Source organism: Lissotriton vulgaris, chromosome 5 (genome assembly GCF_964263255.1).
Source record: "Lissotriton vulgaris chromosome 5, aLisVul1.2, whole genome shotgun sequence".
NCBI lineage: Eukaryota > Metazoa > Chordata > Amphibia > Caudata > Salamandridae > Lissotriton > Lissotriton vulgaris.
The window spans coordinates 72,559,912-72,576,458 of NC_141693.1; the positions used below are offsets into that span (position 1 = coordinate 72,559,912).

Below are 16,547 nucleotides of genomic sequence, written 5' to 3' on the forward strand. Positions count from 1 at the left end.
TATATTTATTTGGTGGGGACTAAGACCCAGTCTGTAGGGCGACTCATCAGCCTCTGTGTGTCTTGAACTCTAGGAGGTCACAAAAAGACATGGGCATGGACATATACAGACACACAGAGCTCACTGCAGCCACTCACCCTCATGGTTTTATATTGTTCCTCTTCCTTGACTTTAGACTCCAGAAAATATGTTTCCTCTTTCTTCAGAAGACGCAGCCACTCTTGAAGTTTTACCTGCATAGATGAGAGTGCAAAAAAAATAAGTGTGGATTCATAGAGTACGTTCTTACTTACAAAACTGAGGACCCGATTCACAGAACTGACTTAAGACAAAATCCTAAACTTACTACTATTTTGGTATTCACAGAAGTCACTTACTCATTTTGGTATTCACAGAAGGCACTTACTCATTTCAGTATTCACAGAAGTCATTTAGGAGTCCTAAAGTCAGGAGTCCTAACTTTACTACTCCTAAACTGAGAAAAATCCTAACTGTAAGACTTTCAGTATTCACAGGAGGCATTTAGGAGTCCTAAAGTTAGGACTCTTAACTTTACTACTACTAAACTGAGAAAAATCCTAACTTTAAGACTTTCGGTATTCACAGAAGGTATTTAGGAGTCCTAAAGTCAGGAGTCCTAACTTTAGGACTCCTAAATGCCTTCTGTGAATACCGAAGTGAGTAAGGGCCCGATGTAGGTAGGGCGTTACCGATCGGTAACGGCCGAAAATACCGATTTTTGGCCCTTACCGATCGGTAAACAGCCATCGAGATGTAGGGAACCAAAAACAGAAAGAATCGGATAGAAAACCGAATCGGAATGAGTACCGAATGGGAAAGAATCCGATACGTACATACCGAAAATCGGATATGTAACGAATCGGAAAAACACCGAATCGGATGCAAAGACCGAATCGGTCCAATTACCGATTCGTTAGTGACACCGAATCGGAAAATCACCGATTCGGTCCAATTACCGAATCGTAAGTGACACCGAATCGGAAAATCACCGATTCGGTCCAATTACCGAATCGTAAGTGACACCGAATCGGACAATCACCGATTCGGTCCAATTACCGAATCGTTAGTGACACCGAATCGGAAAATCACCGATTCGGTCCAATTACCGATTCGGTACAAATACCGAATCGGACATGATCCGAATCGGAAAACATGCCGATTCGTATGAATCTCCGATCGGGAAATTCCACGATTCCGACAGTTGGGGAGATGTAGGGAGGCACAGAAACACCGAAATCGGCTCAAAATCGGTAGAATTCACTCGGTATTTACCATGGATTGCAATCAGGTGGTAACCAACTCCAACCCATATAAACAGTCCCAAAATGCATTGCAACTTGCAGGATGGCAGCTTTCTATGTCATTGCGAGGCGGCTACGGCTACAGCAGGAAGGACAGAGGGAATGGCTAAGAAATGAACAGGTCTACAGACAGAGGGTAACCCTATTCATGCTCACTGAGGCTGAGATCCTACAGAGATACAGGCTGGACTCTGACACCATACTTGAGCTCATCAGGGACCTTAAGCCATTCTTGGACCACCACACCCCAAGGGCACACGCCATCCCTGCGCACGTCCAGGTGCTATGCAGCCTACACCTGCTTGCGTCTGGCAGCTATCAAAGTGGAGTAGCAGCAGCAGGAGGGTTGAGCCAGAGCAGCCTGTCAAGGTTCTTCCACATATTCCTTGACGCCATGATAGACAGGATGGACCAATACATCTCTTTCCCTGCAACCCACGCAGAACTGCTACAAACTAAAGCTGACTTCTACCAGATGGCACAATTTCCCCAAATCATCGGTTGCATAGATGGCACACACATTCCGATTTGCCCACCAGCGGACACCGAATACATATACCGCAATCGGAAATCTACACACACCATCAACGTGCAGGTGATCTGCAATGCCAAGTGCACCATCACAGACCTGGTAGCAAAATTTCCAGGGAGTACCCATGACTCCTATATATTCCAACAGAGCGGCATATATGCACGGCTGATGGCTGGTGAATTTGGAGAAGGATACCTCCTAGGTGAGACACATCATCAGACCCCCATAACACATAGTAGGTAGGTGGAATACATGTATGCATGTGTCTAATGTGACCCCTTTCTCTTCCAGGCGACAGTGCATATGCCCTCCGCTCATTCATACTCACCCCCTACCTCAACCCCTCCACACCCAGCCAAAGGAGGTATAACCGGGCCCACATACGCACAAGGAATGTTGTTGAACGGACCTTTGGCATCTGGAAAAGTAGATTCAGATGCCTGCACAAGAGTGGAGGTGCAAGGCAGTATACCCCCATCACCTGCTGCAAGATCATAGCTGTATGTGCAATGTTACACAACCTTGCGGTCAAGAAGGGCACTGAGGTGGAGTTGTCTGACTACGAGGACTATGACGACGACGAAGCTGTGCCACTGACACAGCCAGCTGGGGTGTGTACGCCAAGTGATGGCAGATACAGACGTGAGGAGATCACTGAGAACTATTTCTGACTGAGTACAGATGCAAAGACAGCTAAATGTTGCTTGCAAAAAACAAATTTTAATGGTGATGCACCACAGTTACAGCACTGATGTGCATCAAATAATGGAGTATGTAAAATCAAATAAAGTCTAGGGTTCTGGTTTGCTCATCCCCCCTTGCCAGGCTATTTTTTGGCCCGCTTGCCAGACCCACTGGGGTGTCCCTCGGCCCCCTCCGAATGGCCAGCAGCATCAGCGGATCGCCTGGTGCTCCTCCGCGGCTCAGATGCAGCGCTGGCCGGGCTGCTGCGGCTGCTGCTGTCTCCAGCATCACCCAGGTCCAGGGCAGGATTGGAGGCGGTGTTTGATATTATCATGGCCTCCATGGCCGTGGTGATCCTGGCCATCCCCCTAGTGAGCTCAGCCGTATGCTGACTGAGCACCGATTCTTGGTTTGAGCTGCGATGGCACAGTTGTGCGGTCGCCGCTGCAAGGCGGGCCATGGCCCGGTTCAGCACCCGGGCATCCCTCCTGCGTGCAACCTCATGCTCCTCCTGTCTGGCAGATGAGTGGGTGATGGCAGTGGTCAGCCTGCCTAACCCTGCTGCCACCTCCTTGTTGCTGTCCACAACAGCCTGGAAACCCTTCACCAACTCCCCCATCTGCATGTTGTGCTGCAGGAGCTGGCGTTGGCAGGCCATGGTGGATCTGGCCTGTTGGCGCTGGATTTTGACCATCTGTCCCTCCAGGCCCAGGAACACACTGCCCTCCCGTGCTGGTGCAGCAGTGGTGGTGGTGGCACGGCGTCGGGCACTGCTGCTTCCGGCCTGCTGACTGGGCTGGGGTGCCACTGGTGGGGGTGTGGTGCTGGCCGGTCCCTGAGCCCCTGCTCCCAGGATAGGTTGGACAGGTGGCAAGGCCACGGTTGTGGCAGGAGCTGGTGTAGGCGGAATGGTCTGCCTCGTAGGGGAGTTTTCTGGTGAGAATTGCAAGGGGGGTGTGCTGGACAGTACTGGGGAGTGCACTGCTTGGAAGTCAATGACCAGGACTCCCTCCATTCCTAGCCCTGGGGTGTCTCCTTCCTCATCCTCCTCCTCCTCCTCCTGGCCAGCCTGGCTGGTGCTCGGCCCTGCGACTGCAGTGTTGGACGTTGCTGCTCCCTCTGCTGTCACAGTTGTTCCGCCTGATGGTGCCCCTAGGTACAAAGAAGCATTTGTAAACTGAGTGCCGATGTATTACAGTCAGTACAATTATGGCATTCCACATGTCCTTGCATCTCCTTACACCGTGTCACACTGTTTCCTGTCTTGTGATTCTGCACTGACATATTTGGCTAACTTCTGCTGACTACATGTACCATGATGCTTGTCTCTTGTATGTTGGTGGCAGTACAGTGCTGGTGTTTGCCTATGCATTGTGTCTAATGGGGAGGTGTCTGGTAGGGTGTGTCATGATGCGCATGCTTCTTACCTGTAGCTGTGGCTCTCGCAGAGCTGTCCAGGGTCCCGATTCCTACGATACTCTCCCTCTCGATGGTGCTGGAGACAATTTCCTCCAGCTCGGTGAGGGGTGGCGCCGGGTTCTTGCCTCCTCCAGTGTGTCCAGCCTGCCTTTGAATGTCAGCCAGCTTCTTCTTCGTGAGGCTGCGGATGTCGTAAAACCTTTTTTTCAGTTCCTCAATGGACCTGGGGGTGACACCCGCAGCATTCACCTTCTGGGCGATGTCGGCCCAGATTCTCCTCTTGGTGCTGTCTGGCACGTTGAGGGACAGCTTGCCAAACAGCTGGCGGTGCACCCTCACCACCTCCTCAACCAGCACCTGAAGTTCGGTGGTGGTGAACTTGGGCTTCCTCTTTTGGGAGGACTTCTGGCTTCCTGCCTGATCTGCCATTTTCTCCTGTTCAGTTTGCAACCTCCTTCTCCCACTGCTGCTAACTGTGTGTGTTGGGCTCAGGCAGGCTTTCTAGAAACTTCTTAATTAGCTGCACCTGCCAGGGTTGCCACTCCCTGTTTGGGTGGGGGAGGGGGAGCCACCTCATTGGCTGAATCGCCTATTGCCGAATCGGCTTTTACCGATTCGGTAATATCCGAATCGGTAAAATCCGATTCGGTATTATCCGAATCGGTAAAAGCCGAATCGGTTCATTCAATGCATTCCTATGGGCTTTTTCGCCATGGGTCTGTTTTCATGGCTACGAATCTATGATTGCCGAATCGGATTTTACCGAATCGGCTTTTACCGAATCGGTATTCGCCGAATCGGGAATATCCGAATCGGTGGTAGCCGATTCGGTGATTTCCGATTCGTTGTTGGCCGATTCGGTACTTTCCGATTCGGACCGAGCAGAATCGGAACGTACCGAATCTCATTACCGATGCCGACCGAATCGGTATTCATTCGGTATTTTTTTCCTACATCTCGTTTTCCGATTTCAGAATACCGATTCGGCCCGCCTCGGTATTTTGAAATCGGAAAATCGCGTTTACCTACATCGGGCCCTAAGTGCCTTCTGTGAATACCAAAATGGTAGTAAGTTAAGGATTTTGTCTTACGTTAGTTCTGTGAATCGGGCCCAGAGTCACTACAGTACCTGCCACATGTACCCAAATGGTACGTACCAGCATACACTAATAATGTAAGTACCAGACACACACATCCAGATTCTAAGCACCAGCCCTAAGTATCACAGGGAAGGACACAGACGATGGTGTCAGTGTTTTGGCTCCGTTCTTGAATGTGTTACATCTACATCTCATTGAATGAATAAACATATCAGAACCTCGTTCTATACAAGTGCAAGCCACATGCAGGGTCTGTGACAGAAAAGAGACGCAGGAAGACTGCAGGCACCAACCACAAGCAGGGTCTGTAACAGAGAACAGACACTGGGAGAGAGCAGGTACCAGCCTCCTACAGGGATGGTGACAGAGAACAGACATAATGATACAGAAGGTACCAGAGTCCTACAGGTTCTCTGACAGAGAACAGACAGGCACAACAGGACAGCAACCAGCCTCATAAAGGGTCTGTGACATTGAAAACAGAGTGACAGAAAACACATGCCCCATACAGGGTTTGCCACAGAGAACAGACAGTCATAGCAAGAGAACAAGTGCCAGCCTCTGTGACATAGAACATACATATTGAGAGCATGTATCAGACTCATACAGGATCTGTGAGAGAAGACAGCAGACACCATGCAGAGTAGAAGACATGAAACAAGTAACGAGAGACAGTGAGCACAGACATCAAGTGTTTCATGGTCTATGACAGGAGTCAGACTGTTGTCCGCAGAGAGAGTCTGCAACAGAGCCAGTTCCAGCCTTTACAAGGTCTGAAGCAGGAATAAGACAATGGCCGTACGTGGTCTGTAACAGAAAACCGGCAACAGACTCATAAAGGCGTCTGTGTCAAGCAACCTGCCACACTGAGAGCGTAGACACCAGCCCTTTACAGGGTCTGCAAGTGGGAGCAGGCACCAACCTAATTCAGTGCCGCAGCTGAGAACAGGCAGGATTAGTGAGTGAGCAGGCAACACGCTGATGCAGAGTCTGCAGCCAGGAACAGGCAGAGCAGGAAAACTGGCACAGACCCCAAGCATGGCAACAGTATGATTTAAAAAAAAAAAATGTAAGACTTTATTTTCCAGGTTTTGCATACAGAAATAGGATAATCATTACAGTGCGGAATGCAGCATTGGTCAAAATAAAGCACATGTATAACAAATATAGTGTAAAAAGTTCACAGAAATCAAAGTAAGTAGACGGTGTAACATTGTCAGAAGAAGAAAATATCCATCCGATTAAATCAATAAAGTGACACGTCATACAGAAAGACAAAAACCTTCCCAGCAATCAAAACATTGCAGAGGACATCATAATGAGAGCGCCAGCAGGAAGAAGATAGATCACCCAAGACAATTCACCACGGGACTGGTGACTAACCAATCCCCTCAGGAACAATACCACTTGCCGTCTGCGAGCCCCGCATTTGGCAATATAGTCCCTATACGGGCCCCAGATGTCCACTGGTCGTGACGAACTAGGGATCGGAGTGGAGTATTCTTCGCAGTTAACATTGCAAAATGCCAAGCTCCGGAGCCATGCCTGAAGGGAAGGAACTCTATTACTACTGTAGGAGAGTAGGGTCTGCAATCCTATGATCACCCAGATTTTTTGCTTTTGTTTCACTGGTTTACGACTTTCTCTGGCTGTGGGCCTGCTAATCAGACCCACAGCCTGGCTGTTCTCTTTCTAAATTACGATATGTACCCTAGGTGCATTTACCAATTGGTACTGGGCCACCTTGTCAGACCCTGTAACTCAGGGCATAGGTGTACCCAGGGCCGCCAGGGGCTGCAGCATGTATTATGCCACCCCTGGCTGGCCTCCTAAATTTGACACAACTGGCTGCATGACAGCTGGGGCAAAGTCGTGTAATCACCCTTTGCTTTAGGTATAGTAGCTCTATATCTAACCATACGATGGACACCCGAGTTCCTATCAGTCACTCCTATGGCAGGCCTTGACAATCCTGAAGGCAGAGTGCGTGGGCTCGTGTGAACTGTGTTCTGGCCCGAGCCGAGCCCGGTTGCAGCTTGCGGAATCAAGACCCAATGGCTGTTCCATGGTAACGCGTACCATATCGGTAACTTCGGTATCGCGTTATCAAGACATGTCGAGTAAGGTGTCATACGAATCGGGATGCTGCCCTCTCACCAATTCTGGCGACGAGGTTAGCATTCCGCCCTTCTAGAGGGACACGACATGTAACTGTGAACCCCGGTTAAAGTTAACTGAAGCCTCAGCTCCACAAAATGGATGCTGCCACCACAGACACGAGTCTGACCTCCTGCTGCTGGGAGTCCTTCCAGCGAGGAGCGCTTGGACAAAGGGTTTCCTGTCGAGGGCGGTGTTCGCACCGTCCCAGACAGGGTTTGTGTATTCTGGGTAGGTAGGGCTTTTGCGAGAAGGTGACTGCGGAGTGGCACCCCGGTGCTCACTACGCATCTGCCGGGCAGAACCAGTTCCAGGGGCGCCAGCCCTGGCCTGGGGAAAGTCCGGCAGGGGAGAGGGGTGTAACTACCCCCTTCCTGGTCCCGCCCTTAGGGCAGAACCTAGTCATGTACCCACCCCTTTCTTTAGGATAAAGACCGGAGCAGGGACCCTTCCAAATTAGATCATCTTTGAATCAAGAATACTTTCTACGAAAGGACTTCGAGACTCTTCTCAAGATTTCTCCCTTGTGACTAAGGAGTAGTCACCCTGCATCAGCGGGCACCATCTAAGAACTCTGCGGTTTGCTGCAAGTCCTTCCTCAAGGATCCGACGGCCCAGCTCGACGAGAACCGGCTTCCCTGGCACCTCTGACCTCTACCCACGTCATCAGCTCAGCTGTGATCTGTGGGTGCGACGAGACCTCGAGGGACCGGTCATCATCAGAACCTGCACGCTCTTAACCAGCACGACCATCGAAGCAATTCTCTGGTGAGTGCTCTGGGGTCCGAGAAGCCCCGACCCTGAGCCGCTCCAGCACCGAAGTGCAGTCTCCCAGCATCTCCACGATCTGCGTGTGGCCCTTCTGCTCGCTGCTCAGCACGTTGTCTGGTCACTAGCCGCTGGCTTGTGCCCTTCTGTGACGACATCCGACAATCAACACTGCTGGTCTGGTTGCTCCAGACTGGCCCTTGCTTCCATCTTTGCGAGAAGCACCCCGGACCCTCCTGGTCCACTCAAGACGCCATCTTAGGCCTACCACGTGGCCCTGAGATCTGCCAAGGCTTGTTGCCCCATCCTGGGCCCAGCGACGCCGACAGCATCATCCTTCGTGGGACAGCTCGCACCTCCACCGTGGTCGCCGACAACGCCTCCTGGTCCGTGAGACTGCAGAGCCTAGCGTCGCCCACTCACCTGGTCGAGGTGACGGCCAACCGGTGCCTCCCTGGTACCCTCTGTCTACTGGCTAGTAGTACGAACTTGGTCCCCTCTGCTTTCAGGTATCATCAATCTCTGATCCAGGCTTGGATCTCTACGAACTATTCATCACTGGTCGCCGGCCAGCAACTCCTTTTCTTCCGGCTCCTGGCTCGTCAGCGAAGACCCCGACGCCTGTAAGACTTGTGCAGCCGCAGCCCTCGTGGCTAGGTAACTCGGCATTTCGGTGCCTGCATAGCCTCTTTACTCTAGGGTCCTGAGTCCCTCGCTTCCGACTTGCCTTATCGGGTCCGCCCGAGACCTTAAACTTTCCGTGTCCTCGGACACTTGTTTTAATTGTGCACTTGAAGTATTTTCCTAAGAGATTTGGTTTGTGCTTAATACCCTGTCCTCATAAAGAGTACAGGGCTGTTGTGATTCTTAATAAATATACTGTTTATTTTCATAACACTTGTGTGGTGTCCTTTCACTTGGTGTTCAAGGGGTACATGTGTGGTAAACAGCTGGCTTAACGCGCCCTCTCGAGTCTTTAGCCTTAGACTGCTCGTATCCACGCTACTAGGATAGCTGGTCTATAGGTTGACTTACAACCAATCACCATAAGGGTCGTTTGGAACGATACATAGCGGTCGCTAGAATAGCGAACGCTGCATATCGGGCCAACTTCTCACATTGGTGAGCAGCGGTTGGGATTTGAGCTTGCTGTTGTTTTACCACACGTATCCTAAGAATATCTTGTTGAAAGATCACATAAGTACTGTTAGTACATATAACTAAAGCTTAGAATACTCTGAGTTCTACTGAACCAGCTGTTGCAGCTCCTCAAGGCTTAGCACACCTTGGCTGCAACTCTTAGCAAGGGAACAGTAGGTAAACACATAGTGTAGGTAGGTGCATCACTTACACCACACTAGAAACAGTATGTCGGACAAAGGAGGAAACCCTGAGTCTCCCCTTGTGTCAGTTGACCCTCCACAGGTCATCCCTTCGAGATATACTGTGCTGAGCTTCAAGGAGTTAAGACAGGTGTGTCACTCCAGGAAGATCAAGCAGGGGTCTAACCCCACAACGTCCTTTCTGATTGGTCTCTTGGAGACTTATGATGCCAGAAAAGCTGAGACCCGTCCCAGCTCTTCTGATCCAGAAGGAGACATGCCTCCCCTCGAGGGAACCAGAGACGATCCTGACCTCATCCACCTCGCAACTGAGAACGAAGATGTGGAGGATGATGAGGATGAGGATCCCTCTGGGGATGAGGCAGATAAGGGACAGGTAGAAGTCGTCAGACTAACCCGGTCCAACTTAAGCAAACATGATAGTGGTACTGGGGGACCCCCAGCGCTACTGTCAGGTCAGCTTAACATTGGGAATGGACGAGCCCGATCTCTGTCAAGAGACTCTGGCAGATCCCTTCAAACCAATGGCTCTCACAACTCTTCTCAAAGAGGGATGACGTCCCCTCAGAGGAGAGTGTACGAAGCTAAGGAAAGGGCAGCTAATCTGAGGATTGAAAGGGAAGAACTTGCCCTGGCCAAAGAAAGGCTTGCCTTCGCTAGAGAGCAACAGTTAAGTGGGGTAGTCCCCACTGGTGGCAACATTTTACCTAGCAATAGGGAAAGGAGTTTTGATACGAAACACCTTGGGAAGATAGTGCCCCCCTTTAAACAAGGGGACGACATCCACAAATGGATTACTGCTTTGGAGAGGGCCTGCACTGTGCAAGGTGTTCCCCAGAGTCAGTGGGCAGCTATCTTGTGGCTCTCCTTTGAAGGAAAAGGAAGAGACAAGCTCCTCACCACAAGGGTGGAGGATGCTAACGATTACCAAGTCTTGAAAAATACACTCGTTGAAGGGTTCGGCCTAACCACTGAGCAGTACAGGGTGCTGTTCAGGGATACCCAGAAAACGCAGGCTCAAGACTGGTCTGACTTTGTCGATTGTGCCACTAAGGCTTTGGAGGGCTGGTTGCTGGGCAGTAAGGTTACTGATTACAAAGGATTGTATAATTTGATGATGAGAGAACAAATTTTAAACAATTGTCAGAACCAGTTGTTGCATCAGCATCTTGTCGACTCGGATCTGACCTCTCCCCAAGAATTGGGAAAGAAGGCAGACAGATGGGTTCGTACGAGAGTTAAACAGAACCAGGGCCAGAATCAAGGTGGTCAGAAGAAAGCAGACCAGAAGGGTAAAGATTCTAAGGGGGAACAAAACGACCAGAAGTCTTCGACAGGTCCCCAACAACCCAAAGAGGGTGGGGGTCAGGCTCCCCGAAAGAAGAAAGAAGGCCAATCCAAAAGATGGTGCCAGTACTGTAAAAGTAAATCTCACTGGTTTAGTGAGTGCACCAAGAAAGGAGGAGGGCAGACTCCTGCCACTGCAGCCCCTAAGGCACCTGTGCCCCCTAGTACAGTCAGCAGTGGTAGTGCGCTTCCCAAGGGTTTAGTAGGGTTAACCCTGGGTTCTGAGGGGCGTGACAACTTAGTTGGCACACTCACTCAGGCTGTCCTTGTCAGTACAGGGGACGTGGACGTGTCCCCTGACATAAGTCCCAATACTTTGGGCAAATACCGACAGACGCCTTTCATAAATGGAAAGATGGCTCAGGCCTATAGGGACACTTGTGCCAGCGTCACCATGGTGACGCCTAACTTTGTGGACCCTGGACAGATCATGCCAGGTACAGAATTCCTGGTGACCAATGCAAGCAATGTCACTACCAATCACAGTATGGCAATTGTAGCTTTCTCCTGGGGAGGGGTAACTGGCCAAAAGAAGGTTGTAGTTAGTTCAGACCTCCCAGTGGATTGTTTGTTGGGCAATGATTTGGAGTCATCACAATGGTCAGAAGTGGAGCACCGGACTCACATGGAAATGTTAGGTTTGCCAGCACATGTGTTCGCTGTGACCAGGTCACAGGTCAGACGATGCCCCACTGAATAGGTGCTGGATCCTGGAACAACGGACCAGACACCTCCCAAGAAAAAGAGCAGTAGGGTTAAGGCTGCGCCTTCCCCCTTGCCCCAGGTCGTGGATCAAGTCTCAGAGGAGGCTGACCTGCAAGAATTGAGGGAAACTGAGCCTCGGGAGTTCGAACTTGATCAAGTTGAATTCTTGGGTTCAGGGGGACCCTCAAGGGAAGACCTGGGGAAGGACCAGTTAGACTGCCCTTCTCTTGAACCCCTCAGACAGCAGGCTGCTGCTGAGGCTGCTGGGAACGCCACAGGTACCCACAAGGTATACTGGGAAGACGGACTCCTGTACACTGAGTCAAGAGACCCCAAGCCTGGCATGACCAGGAGGCTGGTTGTACCCTTGTCTCAGCGAGGTTTCCTACTTACCTTGGCCCACGAGATTCCCTTAGCAGGTCACTTAGGCCAGACGAAGACGTGGGACAGGCTTGTCTCACACTTTCACTGGCCTCATATGAACGAAGATGCCAAGGAGTTTTGCCGCTCCTGTGTCACTTGCCAAGCCAGTGGTAAGTCAGGTGGCACGACAAAGGCCCCCCTTATACCAATGCCTGTGGTGGGGGTGCCCTTTGAACGGGTGGGGATCGACATCGTCGGTCCCATGGAACCACCAACGGCATCAGGGCACAAGTTTATACTGGCGGTAGTGGATCATGCCACCAGGTATCCTGAAGCTATTCCCCTTAGGACCACTACAGCACCTGTTGTGGCAAGAGCCCTAGTTGGAGTGTTCTCCAGAGTGGGCTTCCCTAAGGAGGTCGTCTCCGACAGAGGTGCAAACTTTATGTCGAGCTACTTAACTGCTATGTGGAAGGAATGTGGTGTCAACTACAAGTTCACTACACCCTATCATCCACAGTGCAATGGGCTTGTTGAGAGATTCAACAGGACCCTGAAAGGGATGATTCATGGACTACCGGAAAAGCTTCGGCGTAGATGGGACGTCCTGATCCCCTGCCTCTTGTTCGCCTACCGAGAAGTCCCACAGAAGGGGGTTGGCTACAGCCCTTTTGAACTTTTGTACGGACATCCTGTAAGGGGACCCCTGTGTTTGGTGAAGGAAGGATGGGAGAGACCTCTCAAAAAGCCTGCAGCCAACATAGTGGACTATGTGCTTGGCCTCCGCTCGCGGATGGCTGAATACATGGAGAAGGCATCTGAAAACCTTAAGGCCAGCCAAGAACTCCAAAAAGCTTGGCATGACCAAAAGGCTGTCTTGACTGTTTATCAGCCCGGACAGAAGGTGTGGGTGTTGGAGCCAGTGGCCCCAGCAGCACTCAAGGACAAATGGTCCGGGCCCTACACCATCCTGGAGAAAAAGGGAGAGGTCACCTACCTGGTCGACCTGGGAACTCCCCGGAGCCCCCACAGGGTGCTTCATGTCAACAGGCTCAAGGCATATGTCGACAGGAAGGACATGAGTTTGCTCATGGCCCTAGATGAGGGACAGGAAGAGGAGAGTGACCCTCTCCCCGACCTGCTCACTCAGAATCCTGACGATGGATCGGTAGATGGTGTTGTCTTTTGTGGCAGCCTCTCCGAACATCAACAGGGCGACTGTAAACAGGTTCTTCAGTCGTTCAGACATATGTTCTCTCTAACACCCAGTCAGACCAATTGGTGCACCCATGAGGTTGACACTGGTGACAGCTTGCCCGTTAAGAGTAAAATCTACCGGCAGCCTGATCACGTTAGAGACTGCATCAAGAGTGAAGTGCAGAAAATGTTGGAGCTGGGAGTCATTGAACCCTCGGACAGCCCTTGGGCTAGTCCCGTAGTTCTAGTGCCGAAACCTCACACCCCGGGCGGTAAGAAAGAGATGAGGTTCTGCGTAGACTACAGGGGTCTCAATGCGGTCACTAAGACTGACGCCCACCCAATACCAAGGGCAGACGAGCTTATCGATAGATTGGCTTCGGCCAACTACTTAAGTACGTTTGACCTGACAGCTGGGTATTGGCAAATCAGGTTAGCTGAGGACGCCAAGCCTAAGACCGCATTTTCAACCCCTGGTGGGCATTATCAGTTCGTGGTGATGCCCTTTGGTCTGAAAAATGCACCTGCCACCTTCCAAAGGTTGGTGAATCAAGTCCTTACTGGGCTGGATGACTTCTGTGCGGCGTATCTCGACGATATTGCTGTCTTTAGCTCCACCTGGGAGGATCACCTGGTCCACCTGCGGAAAGTGTTAGAGGCTCTGCAAGCAGCAGGCCTCACTATCAAGGCCACCAAGTGCCAGATAGGGCAGACACAGGTTGTATACCTGGGCCACCTTGTAGGTGGAGGCCAGGTTCAGCCACTGGAGAGCAAGATACAGTCAATCAGGGACTGGGCTCCTCCAACCACCCAGACCCAGGTCCGAGCTTTCTTGGGCCTGACTGGATACTACCGAAAGTTTGTCAGGAACTATGGTTCCATCGTGACACCATTAAACGAACTGACAAGTAAGAAAATGCATTCGATGACCTAAAGCAGGCCATGTGCACGGCGCCTATCCTTAAGAGTCCAGACTACTCCAAACCATTCATTGTCCAAACAGATGCTTCTGAGTTGGGTGTGGGAGCTGTTCTTTCTCAACTGAATTTTGATGGTCAAGACCAGCCCATTGCTTTTATAAGCAGAAGGCTGACCCCTAGAGAGAAGAATTGGTCAGCTATTGAGAGGGAGGCCTTTGCTGTGGTTTGGGCCCTGAAGAAGCTGAGGCCATACTTGTTTGGCACTCACTTCAAGATTCAGACCGACCATAAGCCCCTCTTATGGCTAAATCAGATGAAGGGTGAAAACCCCAAACTGCTTAGGTGGTCCATTTCCCTACAGGGGATGGACTTTACAGTGGAACATAGACCTGGTACTGATCATGGCAATGCCGATGGGCTCTCCAGATATTTCCACTTAGAGCAAGAAGACTCACCTGGTCAAGGTTAGTTTATTGTTCCGACGTTTGGGGGGGGGTCATGTAGGAGAGTAGGGTCTGCAATCCTATGATCACCCAGATTTTTTGCTTTTGTTTCACTGGTTTACGACTTTCTCTGGCTGTGGGCCTGCTAATCAGACCCACAGCCTGGCTGTTCTCTTTCTAAATTACGATATGTACCCTAGGTGCATTTACCAATTGGTACTGGGCCACCTTGTCAGACCCTGTAACTCAGGGCATAGGTGTACCCAGGGCCGCCAGGGGCTGCAGCATGTATTATGCCACCCCTGGCTGGCCTCCTAAATTTGACACAACTGGCTGCATGACAGCTGGGGCAAAGTCGTGTAATCACCCTTTGCTTTAGGTATAGTAGCTCTATATCTAACCATACGATGGACACCCGAGTTCCTATCAGTCACTCCTATGGCAGGCCTTGACAATCCTGAAGGCAGAGTGCGTGGGCTCGTGTGAACTGTGTTCTGGCCCGAGCCGAGCCCGGTTGCAGCTTGCGGAATCAAGACCCAATGGCTGTTCCATGGTAACGCGTACCATATCGGTAACTTCGGTATCGCGTTATCAAGACATGTTGAGTAAGGTGTCATACGAATCGGGATGCTGCCCTCTCACCAATTCTGGCGACGAGGTTAGCATTCCGCCCTTCTAGAGGGACACGAGATGTACGTAACTGTGAACCCCGGTTAAAGTTAACTGAAGCCTCAGCTCCACAAAATGGATGCTGCCACCACAGACACGAGCCTGACCTCCTGCTGCTGGGAGTCCTTCCAGCGAGGAGCGCTTGGACAAAGGGTTTCCTGTCGAGGGCGGTGTTCGCACCGTCCCAGACAGGGTTTGTGTATTCTGGGTAGGTAGGGCTTTTGCGAGAAGGTGACTGCGGAGTGGCACCCCGGTGCTCACTACGCATCTGCCGGGCAGAACCAGTTCCAGGGGCGCCAGCCCTGGCCTGGGGAAAGTCCGGCAGGGGAGAGGGGTGTAACTACCCCCCTTCCTGGTCCCGCCCTTAGGGCAGAACCTAGTCATGTACCCACCCCTTTCTTTAGGATAAAGACCGGAGCAGGGACCCTTCCAAATTAGATCATCTTTGAATCAAGAATACTTTCTACGAAAGGACTTCGAGACTCTTCTCAAGATTTCTCCCTTGTGACTAAGGAGTAGTCACCCTGCATCAGCGGGCACCATCTAAGAACTCTGCGGTTTGCTGCAAGTCCTTCCTCAAGGATCCGACGGCCCAGCTCGACGAGAACCGGCTTCCCTGGCACCTCTGACCTCTACCCACGTCATCAGCTCAGCTGTGATCTGTGGGTGCGACGAGACCTCGAGGGACCGGTCATCATCAGAACCTGCACGCTCTTAACCAGCACGACCATCGAAGCAATTCTCTGGTGAGTGCTCTGGGGTCCGAGAAGCCCCGACCCTGAGCCGCTCCAGCACCGAAGTGCAGTCTCCCAGCATCTCCACGATCTGCGTGGGGCCCTTCTGCTCGCTGCTCAGCACGTTGTCTGGTCACTAGCCGCTGGCTTGTGCCCTTCTGTGACGACATCCGACAATCAACACTGCTGGTCTGGTTGCTCCAGACTGGCCCTTGCTTCCATCTTTGCGAGAAGCACCCCGGACCCTCCTGGTCCACTCAAGACGCCATCTTAGGCCTACCACGTGGCCCTGAGATCTGCCAAGGCTTGTTGCCCCATCCTGGGCCCAGCGACGCCGACAGCATCATCCTTCGTGGGACAGCTCGCACCTCCACCGTGGTCGCCGACAACGCCTCCTGGTCCGTGAGACTGCAGAGCCTAGCGTCGCCCACTCACCTGGTCGAGGTGACGGCCAACCGGTGCCTCCCTGGTACCCTCTGTCTACTGGCTAGTAGTACGAACTTGGTCCCCTCTGCTTTCAGGTATCATCAATCTCTGATCCAGGCTTGGATCTCTACGAACTATTCATCACTGGTCGCCGGCCAGCAACTCCTTTTCTTCCGGCTCCTGGCTCGTCAGCGAAGACCCCGACGCCTGTAAGACTTGTGCAGCCGCAGCCCTCGTGGCTAGGTAACTCGGCATTTCGGTGCCTGCATAGCCTCTTTACTCTAGGGTCCTGAGTCCCTCGCTTCCGACTTGCCTTATCGGGTCCGCCCGAGACCTTAAACTTTCCGTGTCCTCGGACACTTGTTTTAATTGTGCACTTGAAGTATTTTCCTAAGAGATTTGGTTTGTGCTTAATACC

The 16,547-nt window shown here is 51.6% G+C and overlaps 1 protein-coding gene across 1 annotated transcript in view; it reads right to left on the reverse strand.

Annotated features, from left to right (window-relative positions):
- LOC147710218 (E3 ubiquitin-protein ligase TRIM39-like) overlaps nucleotides 1-16,547 on the reverse strand; it is a 171,672-nt gene that overhangs the window by 120,328 nt on the left and 34,797 nt on the right. The window contains exon 2 of the mRNA XM_086920897.1: nucleotides 138-233. Coding sequence (XP_086777023.1) covers nucleotides 138-233 — 96 coding nt within the window. The remainder of the gene's footprint in view (nucleotides 1-137; nucleotides 234-16,547) is intronic.